General features: G+C 37.1%; 1 protein-coding gene across 4 annotated transcripts in view; it reads right to left on the bottom strand.

The window, feature by feature from the left end:
• Nucleotides 1-19,485, bottom strand: part of DACH1 (dachshund family transcription factor 1) — a 439,484-nt gene that overhangs the window by 181,066 nt on the left and 238,933 nt on the right. For all 4 annotated transcript variants that reach the window (XM_089668267.1, XM_089668310.1, XM_089668302.1 and 1 more), the window contains exon 3: nt 19,166-19,327. In XM_089668267.1, coding sequence (XP_089524393.1) covers nt 19,166-19,327 — 162 coding nt within the window. The remainder of the gene's footprint in view (nt 1-19,165; nt 19,328-19,485) is intronic.

Raw genomic sequence — 19,485 nt, 5'->3', positions numbered from 1 at the left:
GCATGGATCGGCCCCAAACCTCCTTTTGTGGGGTACTCTTGGCTCCTACTCCTTCCTGTGTGCCACCATAGGAAGCCACTTCCTATGGTGGCACACCTGCGGGCTTGCTCCAGAGCTGGACTGTGTGCATCCATAGACACACACAATGCGGCTCAGTCCTGCCCCCCTCTGGATTGGTCTGGATTGGTTTGCATACAACAGCAGCAATTTACCCAAATAATGGAAACATCAACATTTATATATTTATTAATCTTCATACCATAATGTAATTTTCAGTATTTCAGGCAATTTTTAAGTTACTGTTCATCTGAAATGTTATGCTCAATCATTTTAGGATGGGAGAGGAGTGTGGAAAAAGCCAAGTCAAACTTTTCTGGCAATTCTGACATCAGTCACAGGGGTTGGTCAGATAAATTTCACTATAACCAGTGCATACATTTGGCTGCTCAAAAGGCAGAACTGACAAAGGATGAAAACCGTTTTAACCTAGTCAACTGAAATCTTTGCTGCATATGTTATGTCAAGCATGGCCATAAATGTACAGTATGCAATAAAACAGTACAAGGAGTAAAGTGCTAATTGCAGAATACAGACCGTACAGCCATATTATGTCAGACGCTGTGTATGACAGCTTCTAAGTACGATCTCCTTTACATCTACCGACATCCATGTAGCGCATGGGCTTACCTGACTGTATACAAATTGAATAGATTGCTTAAGCAGACCATTACATTTTTGCTAAATCTTTTGTACAGAAACTGTACAAACAGTTTGTAATGTGTATGGCCATCTCTATACTGATCTAACCTCAGTGAAATCAAAGACCAATTCCTTACAACTTCTTAAATCAATCAGTAAGCTGCAAACATTGTTCCGCAATCACAGAAGCTGAGCTAAAGTTCAACAGTTCTACATGCTAGGCAATGGTTTTCAGGTAACCAACAAAAGGGAGAGGAATACGGGAATGCCTGGATGAAAAAAACTGAAGCCCTGAGTATATAGGCTACATTCCCTGTAGGCATCTCACATTTGAAATCACATTATATTTGAATTAATTGCAGTTCCTGATAGCATTGGCACACTATATACCATTTATTGAATATGCTTGTTATTATGTCATAGAAATCATATTCCATTTGGTAATTCTCTCTATTTTGCCATGCCAATAGTCTTCTGATTACAGTGCTCTGAAGGCTCTAATACAGAGGTCTCCAAACTTTCTAAATAAAGGACCAGTTTACTGTACTTCAAATCTTTGAGTAGGGCAATATGAGTAGAATATGAATGGCATCTATGGGAGTAAACAATGTCCCATCATTAGTATTAGTGGGAGGAATAGTGCCCCATCATTGGTGTTAGTGGAAGGAATGGTGCCCCATTGTTGGTATCAGTGGCAGGAAGTATGCATCACTGTTGGTGCCTTAGGAGGAATACTGCCTTGTATCAGTAGGAGGAATAGTGCCTCAAGAACCAGATAAAGGCGAACAAAGGGCAGAATCTGGCCCCTAGACCATAGTTTGGAGACCACTACTCTAATAGAGGGAATCTGTTCCAAATAGCAAAATACTATCCAATAAGGGATGTAGTCAATATACCTTCAGTTATAATCATTACTTTCCCAAAGTTTTTCGGTATGTTTATGCAAATGATATCGACACTTCTTTTATCTAATAAAAACCTCTGTCTTAGGTTTAGTGTTTCTTGAATATGACTTTTCTATGTATTTTACACCACACTGAACAAGACAACGAGGATAATTAGGCCACAGATGCAAAATTACAGCAAATGATTTTGGTAATTTTTGACTTATTTATTTTAGCTTGATCTGCTCCTCTCTGGCATAATCATAACCGCAAGGAAGGAAAAAAACACTTCTTGGATGAACAATTAATCAACAGCTTGAAGTGACAGATATGGCGATTCAATGCCACGTCTCAGAATATTAAATGTAGGCCACATTCCTCAATCTGTAAAGCCACAGAGGGAAAAAGTCCCTGTTGCATTTGCCCTTTCATGGAGAGGGAAATATTATTAGAAAGGACATAAACACACTAATTAAATCACAGCAGTATGGCTGAGATGACAGCTGGTACAGCGTGTGACTGAGCTGATCCATATCTGTGAGCAGGAGGCACTTCACGTCCAATCCATTCACTATTAGGTCCTCTCGTGCTTGCTGTGCAGACATTAAATAATAGCATATCATTTCCATGGATGAAATGATTTCAGGAGAGAAAAGAAAGCTTTTTCAGCCACTAAAGCTTTTGTTAAAAAAAGGCAATAAAAAAGACATTACCTACCAGCTAGCTTTTTTTTTCTCTTTTATAATGCGATAAAGATGTAATAATTCCATTACCTTTCGTCAGCGGGATTCTTAAAAATCAACACTCTTTGCTTATCATGCTGTGAAACACAAACAGAGCTAAAGGCATGGTCGGCAAGGCACTGCTGAAGCTATATTAAACTAAGAGAGATCAGCTCTTTTGTCAAAGAAGCCCTATCTGTTTCATTAGGACTGGGTCTAATTCAAAGCTGTTGAAAATGCACTGAACATACTGTTTTAATAACAGCATACCAAATTGTTATCTGCCTAGTAATTCTCTCAGCAATGCATTAATGCATGGGTCTCTGTTGTCATGAAGAGAAGCTTCTTAGAGAAACAAGGCTATTTTTCTAACACATTCATGTCATAGCGGCAAAAACTGCTCAATGGTGTGGGTTTTTTTTTAACTTGTGATACGAGTGAGATAGCAGATGGTTGATTTTATGCGAGCTAGGAGACACACATATACCAGATTAATTTTCAAGGTCACTTTACATAACAAACAAGCTTGAAAACACCAAGGTGTGCTCCAAAGTGTTGAAAACTGGGAATAGTTTATTTTATGTTCAATTGCAGCTTGCAAGGAAGATCTTTTTTGTGCTATAATCAAAATTAAATTAGCTTAAAAACAAAGAAGAAAGATGGATTTTGAGTAAATGTTTATGTTGAGTTTGCTTTTTTAATTTTGAGTTACAATATATTGTCTCTTTTGTGATAATTATTGTTAATTTACTCAGACATTAAAGCACTGAAGAAATAATAAGTATAGGTAATAGTATGAAAATAATATGGACTTTCCAAAATACATTGCAAATGTGCAATACACAGGTAGAATTTTGATCAAATTGTATTGTGATTTGTTTGTACATTTCAGATTGCTATATGGTGATTTTTCAGGATCCTACTGTGTACATTTTGGAACTTAAAAGTATATCTATACCCAAAAAAAAAAATATTGCAGCATACCATTGATTAAATGTGGTGGCTGCATTGGTTGCCTTATTTTAGGCTTTTTCCCTTTAACTTCAACTGGTGATACAGCCTGTAACTTTCTGTCTTTAGCTGGCCATAAATGAATTGAATCTCAGCTGGTTCAGCAGGGAAAAGCCAAGTTTGATCCTTACATGGACAGGCTGGTTGTTTTTTTTCTTTCGATCACTGCCGATGGCTATAGCGTCAGCAGCAATCATTGTTTTCTTCCAGCACGGAAGAATCCCTGCCAGCAGAATGCAATAGTGCAACCTATGGTTAAAGGAAAGAAAATTGTATAATGTATGGTCTGCATTAGGATGGCTGCACTCTATGGAGGAGCAACTGAGACACCCTTGGACAGAAGCATTGTCAACGTGTGGACAGGGTAAAGTTAGATAGAATAGCATATTTAGATGGACAAATTAAAGCCACACTACAGCTAACAAATTTTAAGCACTTACTGCAACATTTTGTTTTTCCTTTTGAGATAAAGGTTTTACATAAATGAATAAAAGTTGACCATTGTAAACACCATTGTCAGTGTGAAATGATTTGTCTCAACACTCCAACTGCCACTTTTGCTGGACAACTTGGTCTGTTAAAGTAAGTTTAAAAATAACAAACTTATTGGTCAGATCACAAGGTGAAAATAATGGAAAAATGCCTAAAAAAGACAACTAATGCAGCCACCAGATTTAAAATGTAACTTTAGTCAGAAAATTAGGCCCTGAGCAGGGGTGGACTGACAACTCATGGGGCCCCCAGGCAATAGGGGATCATGGAGCCCCTGTGTCCTTGTTCAAACTTAAAAAAGCCTATGAAAAAGGTACCAGGGGCATCTCATGGGGCCCCCTACTGACCCTGGGCCCTCGGGCAGTGCCCGAGTTTCCAAATGGTCAGTCCACCCCTGGCCCTGAGAGATTACTTCAGTCTAGCCCCTTTTGCAGGTACACCTATGTAAAACATCAAAAACAAGTGCCTATTCTGTCTAAAATCTAGACACTGTCTCACTCTGCTCTGCACAGTCTCAGTTGTCCTGTATTCTTGGCACTGTGCCTATAATAATGAGTCACTAGAGGCTGATCTGCAGATGGCCTAAAGTTTTGCTGAGGTGGAGGAAACAACAGAAATGGCATAGACTGTGTTGAGGGAACACAGATTAGGGATGGAGAAAAGAAACACAGGGGAGGTGACAGGACAAACTCTGTTGCCAGCAACACACAAAGGACTTAACTTACAAGGATAATGTCTTATTTCCCAGATATTCTCTCCTTTGCCATCAGCAGCTGTGAACCTAAGCAATGTCAGCTACTACAACCTTCTCTTATAGCTGAATGAAGGCATACAATTTAATCATGTCTGAAAATGCATACATTTTAATTACAAGTGATATATAGTTTTTAAAACTAAGGAGAGGGGTAGAGTTCGTATTAAGGAAGTGGCTGCTCTGGGCTTCAACAAAATGGTCTCCTGCATAAAGAAACAGGAGCAAAGCTAGAGACAATTTACAGCACACACTCATTTTGGTAGCATAATTAATAATGAGAAAGGTATGTTCCTTGATAAAGAACATCATTGCTTTCACATTTGTATGGGTAAAGTTCCACTTTAAGGATTGGTAAGTTGCAATGTAGCAAAATTTTGCTTTTGGGTTTAGATATGCTTTAACGCTGTTAGGCACCTAACTATGTATAAATTGTAGGTTTTCAGCAGTGGAGAATTGCACTAAATCTGATCTACAGAAACTACAGAAAGCAATGTTAATAATTTTATTTCATCAACTAGTTAACAAGTTGTGTTTCCTGCCACTTACAGTAATGATTTGCTTAGTTATTCTGTAAATATATATTACTTCTGTCTTTTGCCATCTTGAGGCCACAAGTTAAACTGCATGTAGTAATAGAGACTAATAGTCTTTTACCAATACATATGGCATTCCTATCTGGCTGTTTATTTGTTATATAAAGCACTGTGCAAACTGCTGGCGCTATATAAATCCTGTATAATAGTAATAATAATTAGTAAACTTTCTCTACAAACTGTGGAAATAATAGAATCAGTTTTTGTGAATTGTGTCTATTTTTAACCACTTGACCGGCGGAAGATTTACCCCCCTTCATGACCAGGTCATTTTTGGCTTTTTGGGACTGCGTTATTTCAGCTGAGAATTGCGCGATCATGCAACACTGTACAGTGTACACAAATGAAATTTATATAACTTTTTGTGGTATTTGATCAACAGTGGGTTTTTAATTTTTTGAGCTATAAGTGAAAATAGACCGAAGTTTTTGAAACAAAAACAATGTTTTTTTAATTTCTGCTATAAAATACATCAAATAAAAATAATTTAAAAATCTAATTTCTGCATAAAATTTAGGCCAATATGAATTCTGCTACATATTTTTGGTAAATAAAAATCCCAATAAGTGTATATTGATTCCTTTTAGAAAATGTTATAGCATCTACAAACTTTTGAATAAATACCAGAATTTTTATTTTTTTCTATACTAGTAATTGGGGTGCAATATTGCGGCAGACAATCTGACACTAAGTGACGCTTCGTGTGAACTAGCGACACTAATACAGTGATCAGTGCTAAAAATATGCACTGACACTGTACTAATGACCCTGGCTGGGAAAAGGTTAAACATCTGGGGTGATCAAAGAGTTAAATGTGTGCCTAACCAGTGCTTTAGTGTGTACTTTTAGGTGCTTTCACTAAGGGATGTGATGGATTTTATTCCCTGCTTTGCTCTGACATACATAGGCAGAGCTCTGTTCTTTTTCCTCGTCGATCAGTGGGCACCAGTGGTCATCCATTGGCCAGTACCCACTGATCAGCTTGTGCTGTGTCTAATCACAGCACAGCTGAGCCACCAGTGGAGCGTGTGTGTGCTCCCTATCTGGAAGTGTGAAGAAGTGCCACTCTGCCGCCTTATAACTATCTTATGTGATTGGCAAGTGGTTGAGACCATTAACTTGGTTGGAAGTGTGTATAGTATTTTAAGAGCATATATATTTTAAATAATCTTTTGCAGTATTTACCTTAATTTTGATAAGACCTTCACAATTTCCCATAGCTGTTCAATTTCATTTTTATTGTAATAATATAAATATTTCCAGATCATTCACTAGAAGATGCTTTGTATGCTACTCTAGAATTAAGCCACAAAAATGTATTTTATATATCTGTTAAATTTAATTCTTTAGCTCTTATTTAAGGGAGCTTTTCCTTCAGTCTAAAGTTTTACCTGAGAGTTGGTACCACGATATGCCTGCTATTACCTATTTTGTCCAGAAAAGACACCTCCCCACCAACTCCACTTCCACATTCTTTCCATTGGAAGTGACTTACTGATAGCAAGGAACTTCCATGGGTGGGGGTTAGTTTCACACATGGACAAGACTTATGCCCCAAAATAAAAAGTTAAAGGTATAAAAATTAGATTAAGGTGACATATTTAGTTTTACATACTCAAGAAAAGGTTCATAAAACTAAATCCTTTATCCTGATATTCATAAGTACACATAAATGTTTTTTTATTTATTTTAAACATGCACTGCTATTGAAATTAACTGAAAATATGAGAATGTTTCATCAACGACAGCCTTTTTAGGTTCTTTGAAGCCACTGTAAAAGAGACCAATGTCAGATTGTATCCACTAGGTGTTGTGTTTGATTACCAATGACAGTCACCCATTTGAATGTGTCATTCTGCATTCCCAATCTTTTCATGCATGTAGCATGAAATACAGAAAAATGGGCCATTAGGATATGGAATTGGTCTGAACTGTGATACAGATCTGGGTCTTACAAATGATACACAGATATGCTCTCTTGCAATTTTAAATGTAAAATTAGATTTACATTTTTATGTACACGGATAGATATTGAAGCATAATACAAACAAGAGGGGCAATTTCTCAATTCAGGAGACTGGAAACCAATCAGACAGACTGAAATTTTTCATATACGTTTCTAATCATCTGCCACTGATATTCTTGTCTGTTTCATAGTGTTACAGTGCAAATTACAGAGAGACCAACAAGAAAACACACAAACCCACTGAATAAGTGTAAACAGACTGAAAGTTGTGTTAGTGATTCATTTTTAATAAAGGAAAGACATGGATATATGTAAAATAAGCATGCAACATATATTACATTTGTAGCTCAATGGTGTAATTTGCTATAAACAAATACTGTATTACTAATAACTGCCAAGTAATCCTTTATAATACTATTAATAATGTGGTGCATCATTTACAACAGTAAGTATATATGGATAAATAATATCATTAGTAAAATTAGCAAAACAGTATGTGACATAATATGTGTTCCATGATGGTATCCAAATTTGCTAGTGATGGCAACATGTGTCTTGACACAATGATCACCCTAGATAAGAATGTCTGACCATACAAAATGCATATAAAATGTATTCTTTACAATCACATAAAAAGCTATAACAGAACATGTCTCAAATAAAAGGTTTATTTTTGTGTTTTTAAATCAGTGTGGCATGTCGAAGTGATGCTAATATTCTCATATCCAATGGATTAGAGGTAAAAAGAACCCCCCCCCTCCTTAAAACTTCACTGCTTTGCTAGCATTATTCATTGTCCTATTTTAAATACGTGTTTTGCGATATTATCAACTATATTGAATAATACAAATATATTTGCATATCTTGTATTAAAGAGTATTTCGGCCTTGCCTCATTATAAAAGGATTTCATTCAGTATGACGGTTTTAGCAATACAAAACATGTTATGAATTGGAAATATTGTTATTGAACTACAGACTGTTGCGGAGCAAGCTTCTGATGGCTTCTTCACCCGACTATTTAGAATCTGCTCACAGCACTGCCAGCTTAACCAAAAAGGATTAACTCTCATATCCAACTGAGAACACAGATAATTCTCTGTAATTGGTAAAAAATGAAGATGAATGGGTCTGAGAGATAAGGAGCAATTAGCTCATCAGCAGTTACAGCTGTGCACTCAATCCGAAACCATCTCTGGAGTCTTAGTCCTTTTTAAGGGACCCAAGCAGAACAAGAACACGAAATAAATAAAATAACAGTAACAAGAATGTATTTAAATGAGTGAAGTACAACACAAGCATTTCCAATAACTGCTTTCCTGTTTATATTTAACAAATATCAACCCCTGTCAATGCACCTGTCAAAGAAACTTTTAACCTTATGATCCTATTGATCTAATCTTAAACTTAATTGTTAAGAATGTTTTCTTGTTTCAACATAAACCAGGTTACTACTGTAGACACTCCTAAATTCCCTGTCAATTGTTTCATTATAGCAGCATCATCTGTTTGAAAATATAAGCAATTCCCTCATCTAATTATTGGGAGGATTTTAGGTTCATTAACATTGCCAAGGCAGAGAATCAGATGTGCAACTGCAGTGCTGTGCTCAGTGGCCTGATATTTCTCTTTCCTTTTATTTGATTTCTCAAGGTCTTGAAGACTTTTTTGTAACATAAAGAAGTTGCAGACTTTTCAGATGCAAAACAAATGTTATAGGCACAAGCACAAGGCATATAGCTATTTAAATGAAAACTATAGTATATGTTTAGTTAATCTTTTTAATTTTTACTGTAGCTGTAAAAATTTAACTGGAGCTAGGAAAATATTTTTTCATGTTTGCTCTTCCATATTTTGATTACTGCCCTTCAGATACAGTTTTGTCAATGCTCGTTTTACTTATAAAAGAAAAAAGTATGTCACCAGCACACCAAGAATTTCCAGAACACATTCAAAGCACATAAAAACATTAGCGATGTTTCAGAGTCTCGCAGAACCCTTTCATCTTGTATGCCTGATGAAGGGGTCCTGCTAGGCTCCGAAACATTGCTACTGTATTTGTGATGTGATTGATGAATAAAGCTTTGGACTTATTCTGGAGATTCTTGGTGTGCTGGTGACATAGTTTTTGCTTTGAATGTCTTCGGTTCTTAGGCAGTGGTTGGTTTAGCACCCACTTACAATCGCAGCCATTTTCCAGGAACTTGTGTGTTGGGAATAGTGTGTTTCTACTTGTAAAATGTACAGCATAGCAGGTGTTTTTTGGCATTCCCTGCTACATGTGTTTTGTGTTCGTTTACGTACACCAATGGACATGAAATGAGGGTCTATCCAATTGTAGGTTTTAATCAAACCCATACCCAGTAAAACAAAGTTAGAGTCACAAATGCAAATTTTGAAAGAAAGGGGTTCCCGTTTTCCAGGTTAGGAGCTGGACAGTGGGATAAGAAGTATTTAATGTAGAAAAAGATATAACTGCAGCAAAATATTTGGCCATGGCTATTCACAGGCTGTAGCAATGTAAGGTGGTGATTTTAAATCTCTTTATTAACCAATTAGTGACCGCCCCACATACAGTTATTATTGTACCCTTCCCTCCCCACCAGCCAGCATCAGTCAGTGTCAGATTACTAGTACAAATAGATAAATAAAAATTCCACTAACTATCCACTATCTCCCATAGTTTGTAGAAGCTATAACTTTCATGCAAACCAAATAATATACACTGACTGGGATTTTTTTTTACCAAAGATGCAGCGGAATACATTTTAGGCTAAAGAAATCTGATTTTTATTTATATTTTTTAATTGGATGTTTTATAGCAGCAATTAAATAATTTGTTTGATATCATATGTGTAACACAAAAGGGACTTTTACTTTACTGCTAACAGCCTTGAATTTGACCTGTTCTGTCCCAACACTATGACCTTTTGTATAGTTATAGGGACATGACCTCAAAGTAGCAGGAGGAAAGTTCAAAACGAATCCAAAACTAAAATATTATTTTACCAAAAGAACAGTTGATACTTGGAATAGACTTTAAGCAGCGGCAGTGGGTCAGACATGCTTGGGACACCAAGTGGATTCAGACATGCTTGGGACAAACATAAATCTAGACTAAAAAAATAAATATATATATATATATATATATATATATATAATGGGGCAGACTCAATGGACCACTTTTTTTTTGCCGCCACTCTTATGTTTCTATGTTTATAAAATTCGCACATTCTACATATGTCTGCTAACTCTTACAAAATCATGAAGTGATGCCACTCCTGATGACCTGCCCATACACAAGCATGCAGGAACAAAAATAAAGCAAAATAGACAGCTGAACCTAGCAGGACCTGCCCTCTTAATCAAATGGGTATTGGATTTCTGGATAAAATAGTTAACTAATATTATCAATGTGTTTCTATTTACTAAGGGAGCAAAGATAGTTAGGATATTCAAACTGAACAGTCTTCACAAAGTACAGCCTCTACTCCTTTAATAAACCAACCCCACTGAGTAGTTTTCTTCATGACATTGTTATGATGATCTGTGTTTCCTATGTTTCAATACATACGGTTTAAATGTCTTCATAACTGATTCACTTCCTTAAGAAATAATAACATCTTCTATTAATGTAAACTGAACAATAGGATTCTCTTAGGACATCTGTTTGAAGATCATATTCTGAAAAAGAATGAACTCATTTCCTACTAAGCAAGCCATTTGCTCTTGCTGATGTCTGTTTACGAGTTCTGCATATCAGATAATATTGTATAACAAAAGTCCTTGTTTGAACAGCTAACTAAATTGTTTTTGCTGTAGATTTATAAAAAAAATAATTGCAGTTGTGTGTGTCTGGCATTGGGGATTATATCAAAGATCTAGATGTTTTTAAAATTGCTGTACATATAAAAAACTATGATTGATCAAGACAGTTAAAAAAAAAAATAATGTTACGTGACTGCAATTTTTGATAAGGCCCATGCCACCAGTTCACCAGTGTAAGTATTGCTAGAGAATGCATAAAGCTGTGTTGTATATGTTGCTGCCCTGCTGGTTTTGGTTGGTCCCAAAAAAGCAATTTATCAGCAAAAGAACACAACGATTGATGAGCCACTGCAGCCCCCGAAGCACTGGTAAATGCCGATGCAGTGATTCCTCAAGCAGTCGCTGGGAACCCTTCAGACAGTTGTCTTTAAGACTGATGAAGAAGGAGTGGCTTGCCTTAAAAACGCATCACTGAGTGGCGCCAGCATCTCTGACAGCCCTTGAAGGATTCCCAGCAGTGGCTCCATGGATAACTGCATTGACTTTTACCAGTGCTTCAGTGGCTGCAGCAGCTCCCAGGAAGATACATCCATTGCTCTTTAATCCTGGGCACTGCTTTGCTGTTACACGCTAATACACTGAGATGCTTGCAAGTGCAATACTATTTGTTTTAATTTTCACAGATTAAAGTTATTACTGCGCCAGCAGTTGCTTGGCACCTCTCTCCCAACCCTCCAACTGCCACTTTTGCTGGACAGCTTGTCCTGTTAAAAGTAAAGAAAAAAAAAGATTTACCGACAGGATCAACAGGCAAAAATAAAGGAAAAAAGTCCAAAAAAGAAAATGAATGCAGCCACTACATCTAAGAATTGATATTCTGTATATTAAATTTTTATGGATTTTATAATACTTTAAAGTAGAACTAAATGCAAACATTTTTCTTTTTCCATTTGGATAGAGTAAGGGAAGGTTATAACCCCTGTCAGTTTCATTTTTGCTATCTGTGCCCATTTGGGGAGATTTACCTTCACTTCCTGTCCAAAAGCCAAAACAAGAAGTGAGAAGAAATACTTCCAAAGTGAAGGAATTTCGGGGTGTCACCAGAACTATCCCCATTGGAAGACTTTCTCTATTACTGTTCTGAGGAAAACCAAAAATATGGGATTTTCTTTTATTTTCACTATTTTCACTTTTAAGGAGAATGATAAACATGAGAGAGGGTGGATCTCCCTAACTAGGGCAAAGACAGCAATACAAACCTTACATGTTTTCAAATTCCTCTCCACTCTATCCAAAGCTAAAAAAAATGTTTGACTTTAGTTAAACTTTAAGTTTTTGCTTGCGGTAATTATAGTCTAAAGCTAGGTACACACTGTTTTATTTTTCCGTTCAATCCAGCAGATTGAAGGGTAAAAAAAAACCTGACAGATCGCCGTACCCACACAAGTGATTTTGGTGTGGTGATCTTCCCTGCTGTTCTATTGCATTCTGAGAGCGAGGAGGCCTTAACCCCCAACACCACTGCCAGAATTCACAGATCAGTGCTCAAAGCCATTGTCTGCAAGTTCTGATCAGATGCTTGTTTTCCAGCACATTAGTCTATTAGTTAGAGCTGCATTGCTTTATGTCTTAGGCGTAGATCTTTATCTATACTGGTGAACTGGAGGTGAATAGGAGAGCTGTGGAGAAGTTATAGGAGGAACTGTGGACCAGTGACAGAATACACTGTGGAGCAGTGACAAAAAGGACTGTGGGGAAGTGATAGGATGGATTGTAGGGAGGTGACAGGGAGCATTGTGGAGCACTGACAAGGATTGTGAGGAGGTGACAGGAGGGACTTTGGATTGGTGATATAAGATATTGTGGAGAATTGGCTGAAGGGACTGTGGAGCTGTGACTATAGAGAATGTGGAGTAGTGATAGGAGGGCTAGGAACTGGTGACAGGAGAGATTGTGGAGAGATGACAGGAAGAACTGTGGGGCAGTAACAGGAGGAACTGTGGAACAATGACAAGTGGGACTGTGGAGTGCTAATAGAAGGCATTGAGGAACAGTGACAGGAGGGATCGAGGAATGGTGACAGGAGGAACTGTGGTGAAGTGACAGGAGGAACTGTAGAGTGGTGATAGAAGGGATTGAAGAGTGGTGACAGGAGAGATAACAGGCAGCACTGCAGAGTGGAGACAAAAGACATTGTAAAGCAATGACAGGAGGGATTGTGGAGTAGTGACAAGAGGTGATGTAAAGCAGTAACAGGAGGGACTGTAGAGCAATGCCAGGAGGTATTGTTAAATAGTGACAAGAAGGACTGTAGAGTGCTGATATTGCAGATTGTAGAGGTGGGGCAGGAGGGATTGTAAAACACTGACTGGTGTAACTGAAGAGCAGTGGCAGGAGAGATCAGGACGTAGTGACAGAAAGGATTAAGGAGAGATGACAGGAGGAACTGTGGCATGGATGCAGGAGAAAATGTGGAGCAGTGACAGACAGGACTATGGAGAGGTGATAAGAAGGATTTGGGAGTAGTGACAAGAGTGATAGTGGAGAAATGAGAGTGGTGAAAGAAAGGACCGTGAAGAGCTGACAGGAGGGATTGTGACACAGTGACAAGAGAAATGGTGCAGTGGAGACAGGAGACATTGTGGAGCAGTGACAGCAGGAATTGTGGAGTGGTGACAGGAAAGACTTTGGAGCAGTGAGAAAAGAGATTGTGGAATGGAGACAGCAGGAATTAGGGAATGGAGACAGGAGGGATTGTGGAGTGGGTACAGGAGGAATTGAGAAGCAGTAACAGGAGGGCTTGTGGAATGGAAACAAGCGGGGTTAGGAAGCCATGATGGGAGGGACTGTGAAATAGGGACAGGAGAGAATGTAGAGGGTTGACAGGAGGGATTGTGAAGCAGTGACAAAAAAGATTGGGGAATGGAGAGAGGAGGAACTTTGGGGCATTGACAGGAGGAGTGGTAACAGGGGTGATTGTGTAATAGAGACAGGGGGGATAGGGGAGCAGTGACAGGAATAGATTGGAGGTACCAATTATCCAGTCATTATCTCACATTGTAAGATCCTTCAAAAGATACTGTGTGTAATGTATTTTATCTATAATTTTATTTTAATAATATTACATAGTAGCTATTTTTAAAATGTCAAAAGCAGTGTTTCATGAAAAGCAAGCAATAGATAATTACCTATCTTGTTGCCTACACAGATGAACTCCTATTGGATGAAGAAAGGCACTTGCTGAAAAATCTTCATAATTTTGCTTACTTCTGGGAGAGCTGGATGCCTGGACCCCACTGTGCTCTCTGGTTCCATTCTGCTTGCCCCTTTGTCCTGCAGTGATGTAGGGATGTAGGTGCCAGTAGAGGAAACCACAGCGTGCAGTGGGGGATGGAAGAATCTGTTACTCCTGGAAGTGTTGAATGCTGAGGATGTTTAGGAAATCTTCTTTCTTCAACCAAGAGGAGTCAGAAATAAGTACGTAGTCATTTTGTGCTTTGCAGAAAGCACTGCTCTTCACATTTTAAAAATATCAAAAGAGTCACATTAAATTATATATTAGCTATCGAATATTATAGCTGATATCAGGAGAATTGGATATCTTACAACTGCTGTGGGCAATACCCTTTTACAACTTAACAAGGTTTAGGATGTTCGGGATCAATCCGAATATGGTCGTACTTCTTCCTCATATGTTTCCTGATTGTGCCATCCTTTCTCTCGAACCCTCCATTATAATGCTCTGTACTGATATATATCCCTAGTGTGTCCATGTTTTTCATAACCCAACCCTGTCTATGGTTCTTGCCCACTGGCACTTTTTGTATACTTTGTAACTGTCTTATACGGATTGTAGAATCTCGATCTGTGTATATAGAGATTTTGTATGCACATGAACCAGCCTTCTTGCTACTGAACTGTTTTTGCACCTATGCTCCTTTTGTTAAATCTTGAAAATTTCAATAAAAAATACAATTTTAAAAAACATATATAATAGCTTCCTTTACCATCACCCAATTTTAATGATACATTTTATATTCAACCTTTCTTTTAAACATACTATAATTTTTCCTTTTTATAAAAAAAATTTCCATTGTAGTCTAACACTCTTATGATTTGACACAAAGGTGCTCTCATAGCTAAATGATTCCTATTACTAAAATATTTTGTTCTCACATCCTTGTCTGCCTCTACATAAATATAGCACTTTATATTAATGTTCAGGAGAATTGTGTGTGTGCCATCAACAGCATTGTCTTATCAATAATAGGGGCCATATCAAGCAACCTGTCACAAGAAACTACTTGATATAAAGAAGAGATTGCAGACATCTCTGCAATCAATATTAGGATGGCTACAGTATGGAAGATTCAGCTACTGCATATCATTTTGTCAGCATCTATTTCAATGACCAAATGAAGCATTAATTCAAATCATAAATCTATGGTGATTTAAATCTAGGAATGAGCACCTGCCTGCTTTAATGATTTATTTTGTACATTTCAGTAAGCAGGAGATTTGTCCATATGAACTGACAGGTCACCTTCAGATGCCAGCAGCCGACTGTTTATCACCAAGCAGACTAACATCTCATCTTAGCAAGTAAATATTAAACTAAAAGAATCCAATTGATTCTGGATGGAAAAATAAGGCATTGCAGCCATATATTTTTTTTTCTCTTAGGCTATTAATGCTTTATTTTATCAGTTCCAATATGTTTTTTTCTTTTTCTTAAAATGGTAACTCTTGTAGGAGGATGTGAACTCAAGGTTATCATTTTAAATTGGAATGTGGGAGATAAAATAATTACCTATTTGCATCTTGGGCTGCCCGCGACTCCCTTTACATTTTGACCTTTTGCAATTCAGCAGTAACGAGTGTAGTGCTCAACTGTTTGCAGTACTTATTTGGAGCAATAATATGCTCTATTAAATGCACTATTTCTCTCGAATTACCATGTCATTATCTAGGAATGTAAATATTTGCATATAAAAGAGTTTGTCATTTCAGTGTAAAATAAAGTTCTTTTTAAGTACAAATGGTGTGTTCAGTACTTGGATTCACATGAGCGGCTAAAGGAGGCACAGGTCAGGTGACTTTGATCCAAGCCAAGAGCCTTCTAAATGACAGGTCCAATGTAGAGGCACATGGATCACTACACGTATGTGTGATCAGGGCAATACAATGTGGTCTGGTGGCCAAAATGGCATAGGTAACTTTAGCACATGATTGGGGAAAGGTTACCTAATCATAACACCGTACCCTCTAATGGACTCCATTGCCAAAAAAACAGTTGGACAGAATGCAGGCTTGTAAATACAGCCTTAGTATATGATTCAACTTTGTTTTGATTATTTCACAAAGAATCAACTTACATATTTAAAAGTGGACATTAAATAGTCATCATAAACAAATCAGGAGTCAAGGATATATGTGCACATACAGTAAATGTAATAGTAAGACAGGTCAACAGGGCTGATACATTCTAACTGATATTTCTGAAATACTGAAAATTAAAAGAACATTTTTTGTTGCTATTGTGATGCTATAAACCTCAATTTGTTTTATAAACACATTTATATATATATATATATATATATATATATATACAGAGAGAGAGAGAGAGAAAGAAAGAGAGAGAGGTTTTAGTATGTCATACAACATAATACCCTTGTAACGTTCCCACTGTGAGTGTCTTCTGCATCATTGAAGACATTAGAAGTAACATTGGTTGCAAAAACTGCTGATCTAAGTTGGTTCAGAGTACTCAATAATAAACTAAAATAAAGTTGCGTATTAGCTACCACTGGAAATTTTATAGAAATTATATCTGTGAAACATTATTTCAGCATATTTTGTCTATATAACCTGGGACAAGTATTAAAACTGCAGAAAAACTCCAAAATTAACATTTCAGGTGATATGATCCCTTATTGAATATTTTAGCATCCAAATAACCCTAAAAATGTCTCACCTACAAGGTTTTTCAGGTTAATCTATAGCATAATCCATGTTAAATTATGAGGAGATTCGCGGAGGATAGCTTTATTACATGCTAAAGTCAATTACCTCAACAAATCTCAGCTGCTCATCTTTGTCCAATTAGCAGCCAAGCAAACCATAGCATGAGCCAGGAAAAAACAGTCTGCTCAATTTTCAGAGATCACAGACAAATCAGATTGTGTTACAATCAATGAATAATTGACCAGTATTCTCATGGACTTGGCGTGGCAAGATCATAAAGTTTTGGACACTTTGAGGTTGATATCCTAAAGAAGTCAGGAATTGTTACACAATAACCTGCGTGAATAGTCACTCCAATTATACAATCATGATAAATGCAAATTTCTGCTTAAGTATTTTAACTGCACATGAGTGAATGTAAATGTGAATTGTATAAAAATACTCAGTAGGAAAGCGTATGGTATTGCTGATATTAGTATCTTTTGATTGTCTCTAAATCTCCTACAGTTGTACCACTAGTGACCCCCCTACACAAACGCACACACACCCATCACTGTTTTTTTTCCACCCCTTCCATCTTACTTGTTCTTCCTTTAATATATTGTTTACCTATGTTGGGGGCATATTATTATACTGAAGCAGGCAATGTTGGTAGCTGATATGGTCAACCATAGGAAGAAATAAAGTAAAGAAAATCTTCCGTCCAGTTCTGATCACCAATCCTCAGGAAGGATGTGCTAGAACTAGAGAGTCCAGATAAGGGCAACAAAGCTAATAAGGGGAATGGAGGACCTCAGTTATGAGGAACGACTACAAACACTAAACTTATACTCCCTGGAGAAGAGACACTTAAGAGGATATATGATAGTGATATACAAATACTTCAATGGTGATTCTCGCAGAGGGAGAAATCTATTCAGTTTCAGGGAGCTTAAGAAGACATGTGACCACTTCATGAAATTTAAGGGAAAGTGGTTCAACCTTAAACTGTGTAGGTGGTTCTTTACTGTTAGAACGGTTAGGATGTGGAACTCCCTTCCACAGTCAGTGGTGTCAGTCAGAAGTGTTGATAGTTTAATAAACTCTGAGATGGGTATCCTAATCAATGTAATATACTGAACAGGGATATGGGAAATATTGACATAAACACACACATACACACGTCCAAACAGGTTGAACTGGATGGACTGGTGTCTTTACTCAACCTTACCAACCATGTAGCTATGTATTGCTATGGTATACCTCTACTAAGCTTTTAAAGCAGTATGCATTGTCTAATACTCAGTATCCAGCAGCTATGACTACGGACTGCTAAGCGTGAAACACATTAGCCCTTCTTCATCCCTCTTGATGTACCTGCTTTGCTGATTTTACTGATCATGGAAGATAAAGATTATTTCTAGGACATACAGATATCCTTTTTTCATGGCATTGGGGTGAGTCTGTAGTTTTTCTACATCTATGCAATATTTGCCTTGACACAGCAATTGATGGGGGCAGTTATGAAATTATGTAAGCTGAAAACTGGACAACTGCAAATAATACAATCTGCGGTTATGCTGCATTGTTATTAGTCTGGGTGAACGTATAAAATATATCTTCTCTTACGGTTCTCTTCTATGCCCAATAACGTTTTCACGTCTACAGGCAGATTCAGAGGTTTTGTTATTAGATACAAATAGTTTGCACAAAGGAGCAAAAAGATCATGTGAAAATCCAAAAAGTTGATTATTTTAGTATACTGTCTACTATTATATTTAATCAAATATACCAAAGTGTGAAACCATCAATGTGAAATTTAGGGGACTTTTTGTTTTAATAAGGAGAGGCAGAAATATCTGTTTAGAGTAGTAACTAATCAGTGATCAGTGACCAATGAGATTTCAGCTTTATTCCTCCTTGGGTGGTGACAAATAATGATGATGAATCAATGTCTTTGAATAATGGCACTTCAACATTGATCCATTCATTCCCAGACCTGAAAGATCACTTGTATTTTTTTAATAAAGTATATGAGCTTCTTTTTATAACATAGGTTTGAGTGTTAATGGCAAATATTTGTTGTCTTTTCAAAATTCAAGCTCAGGTGTTCTAAAAACATAAAAATGGATTTAATAAACATTATTCAAACAGGTAAGCTGTTGCATAATTAATATTGGTTTATTGATAGGAAACCCATATTGAACCTGGACACTGGCATTCACAATGTTTGTTGAAACAACTTTAATGCTCTGTGGTCTCTTATTTTATACCAGAAACTAGGTCTTAATAGCAAGTGAAAATGATAAAAGAGTTGAAATGACAGATGCTTACCGACACTTGAGTTGAGATCCCCATTGTCAGAGTCTGCCCCGTGTTGTGTATTGCTGCCATGATAGTTGCTCATAGCTTCTAACTTGATTTTTTTAACCTTCATTGCTTCAGCTATTGCAGCGTTGGTAGCAGCGGCAGCTGCAGCAGCTGCTGCTGTTAAACCTAGAAGAGATTTATAAAAATATATGTATGGAGATGAAAATGTTTCAGTACAGATTCAGAAAGTATGGCATTCATTTGTAGGCCAAGCAATTCATGAATACATAACTGAGTATACATAATAAGTACATTTGTTCCAAGTCCAAGTCCAGCCAAAACAT

This window comes from Staurois parvus, unplaced genomic scaffold (genome assembly GCF_062004578.1).
Source record: "Staurois parvus isolate SC_StPar_1 unplaced genomic scaffold, SC_StPar_1.0 ptg000007l, whole genome shotgun sequence".
In the NCBI taxonomy this organism is placed as follows: Eukaryota; Metazoa; Chordata; class Amphibia; order Anura; family Ranidae; genus Staurois; species Staurois parvus.
Note: the sequence above shows the minus strand (reverse complement) of the source record. Positions and strands in the feature narration are given on the sequence as shown.